This window comes from Ailuropoda melanoleuca, chromosome 2 (genome assembly GCF_002007445.2).
Source record: "Ailuropoda melanoleuca isolate Jingjing chromosome 2, ASM200744v2, whole genome shotgun sequence".
NCBI lineage: Eukaryota > Metazoa > Chordata > Mammalia > Carnivora > Ursidae > Ailuropoda > Ailuropoda melanoleuca.
In genome coordinates, this window is record NC_048219.1 from 144468328 (window position 1) to 144479050 (window position 10723).

General features: G+C 42.8%; 1 protein-coding gene across 1 annotated transcript; it reads right to left on the minus strand.

Moving 5' to 3' along the window:
* Positions 1 to 1249: 1249 nt before the first annotated feature.
* On the minus strand, positions 1250 to 1687 carry LOC117795966 (epididymal secretory protein E3-beta-like). Its single transcript, XM_034642358.1, has one exon. It carries the CDS (start codon positions 1685 to 1687, stop codon positions 1250 to 1252), a length of 438 nt encoding a protein of 145 aa, XP_034498249.1.
* Between the last annotated feature and the right edge of the window lie 9036 nt (positions 1688 to 10723).

Here is a 10723-nt window from a genome sequence, read left to right on the forward strand (position 1 = left end):
CTATATATTTTCATACTGCAGAAGAGAAAATCTACACCTTAACCTTATTTTGGTCTTGTTCTTTTACTACTGTAAGGGAAGAATTAGTGGATTTGCCTATGGCATTGGGAGGAAAGGGAGCAAGAAAGGAATCATCTTAGATTGCCATAAATAAATCACCTTCTGTTCTCCTATTATCTTCTCTGAGCTCTTCTGTGATCTCCTGGAATCTAGACCCAGCAATGGAACACAAAGCTATCCATGGTCCTGCATGGAACACAAAGCCATCTGTGGTCCCCTGGCTGTTTGCTCCTTCCCCTTTCCCTGCATTGCCTCTGTGCTGAGCAACGAGAAACAGGATGACCTCACAACAGACTCAAAAAGTGTGGGAGTGAGTTCCATGTAGATCTAAAATCAATGGACGAATAATTTCCTCCCTCCCTCCCTCTTCCCCTTCTCTCTTTCTCTCTCTGTTTCTCTTTCTATCCTTCCTTCCCTCTCTTGCCTTCCTTTTTTTTCTTTTTTTAAGAGAGAGAGAGAGCAAGCCCCTGAAAATGGGGGGTGGGGCAGAGGGAGAGAGAGAATCTTTTTTTTTTTTTAAGATTTTATTTATTTATTAGAGAGAGAGAGCAGGGGGAGGAACAGCGGGAGAGGGAGAGAAGCAGGAGCCGGATCTCAGCACCCGGAAATCACTACCTGAGCTAAAATCAAGAGTCAGATGCTTAACCGACTGAAACACCCAGCAGCCCCTCTCCCCTTTTCTTTTCTTTTCTTTTCTTTTCTTTTCTTTTCTTTTCTTTTCTTTTCTTTTCTTTTCTTTTCTTTNATGCTTAACCGACTGAAACACCCAGCAGCCCCTCTCCCCTTTTCTTTTCTTTTCTTTTCTTTTCTTTTTTTTCACATTGGAATGATATCATTTATTTAGGGAAGTGTGGACCATTCTGCTCGGGTCAGTATAAGGAGAATGAATATCAGGAACATCCCTGGTTCAGTAAAACAGAGAAGCCATAGAGCAGCCATAGAGCTTAATCTTAAAAAACTGCAAGAGCAAATCAGATAAATGGGGGCACAAGGGTATTCCATGCAGAGAAACCGTGCAGGTGGTTTTGACAGGAGGAAAGCGTGTGATGAGGCATGACTCTTAAGTAGGTGGAAAACACTGGCACATAAATGCAAAGGAAAGAGTAGCAAGGGCTGCGGACGAAGGCAGGGGCTCCCACGTGGGCAGCACTGGACACCCTACTTGAGCCTGTGGGTGTGGGAAGGCTTTCTATTTTTTGATGTCTAACAACTGGATGTCCTCTGTGCCGCCGACGTGCCCGTCCACGCTGCAGTGGAATTCAGTGTAGCTGTAGCTGCTGTGCTCTCGGTAGCTCTTCCCGTTACCCTCCTGGTGGCACTGGAGTATTTTGAAGGGTTGCTGGGCCCATATGTATACATTTCTGGAATGGCATCTCCACTTCCTGAGGCAAATATGCTCGATTTTGTGCCAAAAGGTATAGATGAAGATGTGATAGTTCCTGTCTTGGGGAGCTTCTCTTTCCCGCACGAGATCATGGCATTTGCAGTTGCTAAATTTCCAGCTTGTGCTCAGGTAGTGCTGTTTCATGAATTCCCTCCAGGAAGGGTTCTGACTGCGGACGAGCAGCCCGCCTAGGGGAACTAGCAGGGCCAAGAGAGGGCCTAGGACCTTTAGAGAGGATGCCATCTCAGTCAGCAGAGCCAGCTGTGGGGCCACAGAGAAGAGATAGGAAAGCATCAGCTCAGCACTGCCTCAAGAGCTGAACTGCACCTTGAAATTCCTTTCCTGCCAACGTAGGCTCTTGGCCCAATTTGACCATTTTGTTCCCGGGCTCCAAGAGGATCAATGTCATTAGGTAGTTAGCTTTACAAGTACTGAAAATATGCTAGAGCCTGAGTGAGACAAACACAAAATGCCCCAAAATAGGTGAAGCTTATTTTGAGAATTGGAGACAGCTGCTGTCTGCCCAATCTTCTACCCACACTGAGGAGCCCATCATCCTCTAGCTAACTCTGTTCAACAGTCCAGATCAATTCTCTGAAGGCCATGGCTCTAAAAGAAAACTAAAACTACCATTTCACCCCTTATTTTCTATATTTGGACATTAAGGATTATAGGAATATAGGGTGTGTTTTGCAATATGGGCCACTAACTGACACACTATTAAAAAGAGACTCTAGAACTCAATCCAGCTTGCCTGACTGAAGAAAAAAAAAAGGCCTAGCATGGTGTTCAGACATATTGCACACAAAAAAATAGCCTTGGTGCATATGCAGCAAATAGAAGCTATATAAATAACACCTGGAGTGTAATGCATTTTATCTAATTAAAAATTTAAGGATTCCTAATTTTTGAAAGTTTGACCAATACATTATACTCCACTTCCTCCTGTGGTAGATTGTGTGGGATTTCAACGCTCCTCAATTTAGGAGAAATAGAATTGAGTATGAAGTGCAGGGGTTTGGGGAGGCATAGGGAACGTTTCCTCTAGGATTAGGCTTATTGTAAAGTGAACTTTGTTATCAAGGAAGTCTGTGGAATCCTCTTTTCTGAAGTTTTAGTGAATGTGTTAAGTGCGGGTCTACCTAGAGGCAATAGACTGGACTGAATGATCTCTGAAAGTTCCTTTCAAGACTATGATTTTGTGAATATTTTTGTTACATCAAACCGCCCATTGCTTCCTGGCACTCCAGACGCTTATAAAGCACTGCGTGTTGTCTCCACTGCAGAACTCAGCGCCACCCAGTCTTTTATGGACAGTTCTAATAAAACACCCACTCTAGAGACACAGAGACCAGTAGGGTCAAAAATGGTTGTGACTTAGAGCAACCTTTGAGGTACAAGCTTTCAAGTCGCATTTAAATTTAATACTGCATCATAATTCAGGATGCTAAATCAGTATGTAAAAAGGGATCAATACCCAGTAAAATTACAAGCAAGGCTGGCATGGACCACACAACTTCCTTTTCCATCAAACCCTCCCAACTTGTCTCCAGATCTTCTTGACACTGTGTCATTTGACATTACTTAGGCTATAAAACTTAACACATTCATTATGGGCAACAATAAGACTGGGCAGTTATTGTGGCATAAAATGGGGGGGGAGAATTAACCAGACCATCAAATATGGACATCATTTTCTAACCAAATGCTTTATTAATGATAAGTCAGCAGTCCCCAATTAACACAGATGTGATAAAATATCGACTCATTGGTGAGTTTTCATTATGAACTATTCCTTCAGGCTCAGAATGAAAAGACTCAAATACTCCAGAAACCACTTCCAAATTCTGAATAATGTTTCATTTGTGATACGTAAATTGGAGGCATTTTACGAACATCTCAATAAATTTCATCTGGAGATTTTTCTTAAATAGACCCAATTGGGTTGGAAGACTCATAAAAATAGATTGATTTTTCCTGGTGCCATTTACAGAAAGGCCAGAAGAAAAAGCCACAAGGAGCCCTTTGCTGCTGACATTTTGCAGATCTTACGTCCTATAGCTTATTTGACATCATCAGATGATGCAGAGTTTTAGGAAAGTATAGAAGAGTGGCGAGGAAATGCAACTGGAGAAACAAGGGCGTATTTGTATCAAAAAATTGGAAGGAAGAGAAAGAATTCTTGTTTTCATTGCACCATTCACCCCCCTTTCTTCCTGCTGAGGAGCCAAGCCAGTGAACAGCTCTTTACAAGACATGGAAGCTTAAAATTACATTGCCTTAAAGTATGAGGGCTTCAGAATTCTGGCCTGACAGCCAACCAGTGTCTTTTTCAACTTGAGAACAAGCAGTTTGGCAGATCTCTTGAGTTCTAACTGGTAACTAACCGACCAAAGAAGTTCTCTCCTCTGTGGTTCGGGCCTCTCCAAAGCAAGAAATGCTGCAGTCGACCCGTGATGATGCCAGTAGAGGAGAAACGCCCAAACGCCTGTTCCTAGCTGGGTCCAGGAGACTTTTCCTGTATCCTGTAATGATATTTCAAGGTATGTGTTTTGACTTGTTGGTGGATTCAAATGTATGTTATGAGTCACGGAAAAACAGGATTTTGTTGTTCTTGGCATTGGTTTGATGCATCTCCCCACCCGCTTCCCCCCTCATTCAGAGACATCCCCAGGCCCTCTCGGCCTCCTGCACCATTACTACCGTAAAGCACCCTTCCCTGAGGACCCACGCGCCTGAGCCCTGAGCACACTCCCACTGCAGCACGTAGTCGGGTTTGTGGGTCACCTTCCAGACGTGGTTCTAGCCCTTCCTGATGAATCAGGGGCAGCCTGGCCAGGGTTTGGCCAGAAAAAAGGAAAAATGCACTGGACTTTACAATCGATGAGACACAAGCATTAACAGACCCCTTCTCAGGCCGAATCAACCTTTCTGTTCCCGTCCTGACAACTATAAATCCAGAAGTCGCCACCACATAAAGCGCCTCACACACAAATACTTGAACTCTGACTTCCTTTCAACGGCCTTAACGGCGCTGCTTACCGTATCATGTTAATGTGCCCTGCTGTTGCAATGTCATAAATGACAATCTCAACTACAGTTGCAGTCCCGTTGCCAAGCCCAGCTCCACACCACCTTTGTCATGTAGCCTGTGGCCCTGACGGGGCACACCCAAGGGAGCTCCCCTCAAAGCCTTCTGCTCTCCCAAGCCTTTCCTTCGCTATTCAAACAAGGAGGCCGGCGAGCCACCACTGCAAAGTATAGACATAATTAACCATCTTTTCTGTTCAGTGGTAACTTATGTTCCCTCTAAGGAGGAAAATGGAGGAAAAAGAAAAACAACAAGGCCTAGAGACCCACGTTTCATTTGGAACACTAGGGGTTCTTGGTGGAGATCATTAAAGTACGGTTTGAAATATTTTCCTTTTCTCATCAAGTCACTAGCCCTGTAATTGATGTCATAAAAAATATCTGTGTTCAGTTGCAGTGAGTTTCTCGGGTCCCTTCAAGTTATCAATTATTTATATCTCAGTGAAATGAAAGGGAGCTGTAAAGCAAGGTCCTGAAATGCTACCAAGGAGTCTGAGGGTGGCGTCGTTAATCTTGTACATTGCACCCACGAAGAGGGTGTAAGGACTCTGTTTTGGAAAGTTCATTTCCCCCTCCCTGTCATACATTATCTGTGTGGGTTTTATTGCTTCTCCTCATAAATAGTCTCATTGGGCTTTTTATTTGTTCATATCCTCCACAATTTATCCTCTTAAAGATGAGAGGAAAAACACCAGTTCCTTCAGCTAACATAGGCCCCTTTCCTCTGGATCTCTGGGGCTTGAACCATTTCCTCCCTTATCTGCAGCAACCAGGGAGTTTTGTTCACTTACCTAAGTTCACACAGTCCAGATTTGACAGAAAATTATGTTTGCAAATGGCAGGATTTTGGTGGTATTAGGCATCTTTTCCTTCTGTTATTTTTTTCCTGCTTTAACTTCCCCTCCCCACACTTTCTTCCCCAAGACCAGGTTTCATCCTATTACTTGTCTTTGGGCAAAGCAACAGAGAACATTTGGTGATAAGTCTGAAGACCCGAACTTGGCTGTCATTGCCTTTAGTGATATATAAAGGCGTCTTGGTCCACACACAACCTTCCCATATTCCGATGAAGGGCTTTATGGGGACTGCAGGTGCATTCTGATACTGCACCTTTTGCCATCTCATTATGTTGGGACTGTCCTTTTATAGAACCCCCTGTAACAGCTTGAGACAGTTGATAGAATCAGAGTTACTTCTAAACCCTAGAGTGCAATAGACTTTAGCTTCTCTATCACTCAAAGTGCGGATTTGAATCTACACAAATCTGTTCCTAATCAGCCCATTTCTCTGATCTACAGAGAATAAATTAGGTTGTTATAAATGAGGTGGCAAGAAATGCCTGAACCCTTTTGAGAGTGGCAGCAAAGCCCTTTCTAGGACTGAGGAGGGTGTAGATCTTATTATTCCCCGTCTAGTCAAAAGGGCAGTTCTGAGGAATTAGGGGACAAGCTGGTTGGACAGGACTGCAGCCACGGTTCTTTCTTCATGCTGTAGTTGTATGTTCTATATTTACCGTTCCCTAGATATTTAAACATCTAAATTGGCATAGGAGTGTAAGGAAATTCTGCCAACATCCGGATCCTGAAAACTTCAGCAACTTGATTAACTCTGGAGACTTGCAGTCCTATTTGCCAATAAGCATTATGCCATCCCAAGTTTCACAACACAACGTAGCAACATACATAACTAATGTTCCTCTTTCCTTAATTTCTCGACAAGAAAAGACTCTTTCAAACATAAGGGAATCTGTTCACTTATTGCAGCCATAAGGAAGGAGAGAGGGGCCGCTCTGCAAAGTGATGAAATGCAACTCACACAGTTGGGTGTCTGGGATGAAGGACCCAGTGGTTACGTGGCTTCCGCTTAATGGTCCAGTTTCCTGTGGGATGGAGGGGCATCACAGGGCTGAGAGCTCTGTGCTTCCCATTCAGAGGAAGCCAGAAAAAAAGGGAGTAGGGGAAGGAACAGGTGGATGGGAGTAGAGGAAAGAAGTCCTCTCTAGCTTTCCCTCAATCCCAACCAGGGGCCAGTACTTGACAGTCCATTTAATAGAATGTGGTTCTGTAACTTTAAGTATAACTTAAAGAAGCATCCACACATGGTTTCGAAGCTGAAAAAGAGTTGGGGTTTGCTGATGTGGATAAACCACTCAAAATGTTCTGAAATGTGAAAAGAGAGGGGAAAGAATTTATAAGGGAGAGAATGGTGCAGATACACCCAAGTTAACCTGATTTCTCCTCAGATCTATAGGGTCTGTGTTTTCTGTTATAGGTCACGATGAATGCTTTCATTTGTGTCCAGCTTAATGCTTTCCAAAGCGCGTTCACACACACATCGTGTCCGTTGTTCTTCAGGTAGATGGCCTGGTGGGTGTCCTGCTTCCCAGTTTAAGGCTCAGAGGGGTAAGGGAGTTGCTTGATGTCACACAGTCCCCACTCAGATGGAGATCTCTTGGCTCGTATTTACATTTGCTCTGGAGCAGAGGCTGTCTTCATAGACTCCTCCATCCTTCCCTCACTCAGCAGGGCTCAGTGCTGGTCCCCGTTCTCAGTGGCAGCTTGGTAAACACAGATTGATGAATTAATTGGCAACAGTGATAATGACTGCTCTCAAGTACCTACAACAAAAGTTGTTGTTTTCCTCAGGGGTCTGCCCAGCCCTGATGTACCTAGGGTTGGCATTAGAAAAATCATGAACAATATCAGTGGATATTAGTGACTGAGGAAGCAGGCTCCCATTTAGCTCTAGACGCCACACTGAGATTCACACAATTAGAAGTTTATAGTCAACTGTGGGATGATACAGTCCATTAATCTTTCTAACAGTTACACGGTTCCATTTGGACCAGGCTCAACTCTTATAAAATGCAGACTCATTACACTGACTCAGATGGGAGCCAGGGGAACGTATTCAAGGGCAGTGCCACCATTTGCAAGCATATTTGAAGAACTATTTTGGTATCTTAAACATGTAGTGGAAGTTAGGGAAGTTCAACAGAAAATCAGTCCTCGTCCTTTCCTGGCGTGTTCTCTGCTTTCCCAGCCTGCTTGCTTTGTCTGCTCAGGCTGAGGATTCAAATACAAAGAGAAGGAGAACATCTGTAATCGTCTGCTTGGAGAACACAGCCAAGGGATTTCACCAAAAAGGGTTTGAGATGGGAATTACCCTGTTTGGGATGCAGTGGAATAGGTAGCCAGTGTAAATGTAGTTTCTCTGAGGATGAATTGGGTAATTTGGTCTCTCAAATTCTCTTTAGAGTTTGAAATAGCCAGATGGACTATATTAAAGAGATGAACACACAGTACTTGAATCTCCAGACTTAGAATAATGAGGAGAACCCTATTCCATCTACATCCTTTCTAATACAAAGAAGTGCCTCTTGGTATTAAAACATTTGTGAATATACTTTCATTCCTTATCCCCAATTTTTTTCAAGTGAGAAACTGTGTCTGAGAAAGGTAAAATAACTCACCCAGAGTCACCCAGTTATGAGGTGACAGGTCAGCATACATAAATAGAAGCCAGGCTTATTCCTACTAAAAGCCATACTCTGAAAGCTACCTTGAATCTGCTAGGTGTCATAACGTATATTAGTATCACTATAAGCTATTATTAGTCATTTCAACCTCAGGGGGATTCAGGGGATAATTTGGGGGCGGGGGGGGAAAGGGGATTGAAGGAGACAAAACAAAGAAGTTGGGAGGTGGAAATGACTCACCACCTATGTCGCCATCAGCCTGAACTGGTTGTGCTCTCAGGGATGAGGGCTGGCGTGATTCTGTGATACTTAGGGATGAGAAGTAGGACTTATTTGAGGAGGTCAGTTAGCAAGTGAGCATCCTAATAATAATGAAGAATGCATGCAAGGCTGGAAAACATGCAGGACCTAGAAGAGAATGTAGACATGCTGTAGGACTGGTGAGTCCCAGGCATTATTACTGCCCTGTGGTGGTTTTCAATCACCATGGAGTTCAGATGCATGTGGTACTGGTCTTTCCACTTAAAACCACTATCAGGATCTTTTATATTTTCTTCTTGCATTTTCATAAACTATAACCACTGCAATCAATATTTCCTATCAATATATTCTGATCATTGAGCACTGAGTCTAGCCTGAGAAGATGATTCCGGGAATTGCTAACAGTGATGGAGTTAGTTCTTGATCATCTGCGTACAGATTACCCAAGTCCAGATTTTATTGCCAGGCTGGCTTCTTTCTGCCACATAGATCCTTCTGAGCCAGCTCCTATTACACTCTGTCACTGGGTGCTCAGGGTGGGCACATTAATTTTAATATTGGCTTTAGTCAAACCTCATTAGGAAGGTCAATATCCTGCCCAAACCCCATTAAATAATATGTTTAAAACACTAAATAAATAACACAGATTTTTCATAGTTTTGGATCATCAAGGCAGCTTTTTTCTTTCTTCCAGTATTGCAGCTAATTTAAGACTGCAAGGAAGAAGTTTTAAACACATTACTTTTGGCTTAAGCCCAACAATGTTGCAATGTGATATTTAGGGCTCATGAATCAAGAGACAAACATGTATGGCCAGGTGTGGTTTGACATAAAAATTTCTGCAAGACAGTTGGTCTCTCTGTGTGATAAATGGTCAAACATCTCATTCATTTCTAATGTCTGTGCTTTAAACAGTAAGGTAAATATATAGAAGGCTTCCTTTTCTTTGCTTGGCATTTATCTTCTCAAGTGTGGAGGTCTGTCTGATTAATGTCTAGTCATTCAAGGAAAAAGATGTCATCTCTAAGTTGCATGAAACGTGGATTGATTAGGTCATGTTTCTGGAGGAATTTTTACATTCAATTAAACTTTTTTTTTTTTTTTTTTTTTTTTTTTTTTTTTTTTTTTTTNTTAGTTTGTGTTCCAAGGAAACCCTTCTATTTCTGCATAGCTTAATAGATGGATGCTGTTTCTTGATGGGGGATCTTCTGTAGCAGGAGTCTCCATCTGCTGGCAGTGATGGCTCTGCATTCTGGCAGTGCTCAAGGACTTGCGGGTAAGGGTCTCATCCAGTGGGCACCCATATACCAACTTAGGATTCATTCATAGGAAGAGAAATGTTCTAATTCCGTTCAACGAAGAGAAATGCTCTAATTCAGAAATTAGAATCAGAATTGTTCTCTCCATTCAACGAAGAGAAATGTTCTAATTCAGAAATTAGAATCAGAATTGTTGACCGTTTATAACATCAAGGCTATTGCTTTTTTTTTTAAGGTTTATTTATTTATTTGAGAGAGAGAGAGAGCAAACTGTGGGAAAGAGCAGAAGGAGAGGTAGAGATAAATTCTGAGCAGACTCTGTGCTGACCACGGAGCCCAATGAAGGGCTTGATCTCATCACTCTGAGATCGTGACCTGAACCAAAACCCAAGAGTCAAGACAATTAGCTGACTGTGCCACCCAGGCACCTGATGGCTGTTCTTTTTATTATATTATTATCTAGCCTGTGTTTTGATTTTGTTGTGTGTGTGTGTTGCATTTTCCCCTAGCGGACTACCATAGTTCAAACATCATATAAATAACCCAGTTCCATTTGCTAGTTTCCACAATTCTTTAAAATCAAGATACCAGATAAAAATAACGTTTTGATGGCTAGAGTCTATTATCAGCATATGACACAAGTCTGGTCTTTGAAAAGGCATAAATCAGATAACACAGTTCCAGTGATGCTGCGCTCTTTTGATTTTTTTAAAGCCTTCTGTCAAGGCTGCCTTTACCGGCATCTTTTGATAGTAGGAGAATTAGATCATTGGCGTCATCACAAGATGCATCTGGCAGCAGCTTTTCTTCATCATTATTGTTACCAGGGGTTTGTGGTGTTGGATTTCCTTCAGTCCCATTTGTTTTATGTCTGTATGTTTCTGGGTTCTCACAGCCTCTGTGTGTGTGTGCGTGTGCGCGTGCATGTGAGCATGCATGTGTGGTGTGAGTGTGTAAGGAGACAGAGAGCCGGAAGAGAACTGAAAGAAGTTGGGGGAGAGCCACCAGCAGTGTGCTGAGGACTCCTTCCTGCCCTAGTCCCATCCCCATTCTCTATCTAGCAAGTACACTACAGGCCAAGTCACCCACTCCTAGCCTTATAATTCTTAGCAGAGGGACACTGTGGCTTCCTTTGGAAATATTCTTGGTTTTTCTGTCCCTTCTCTGTCCACCTACTCACACTCTTTAAGA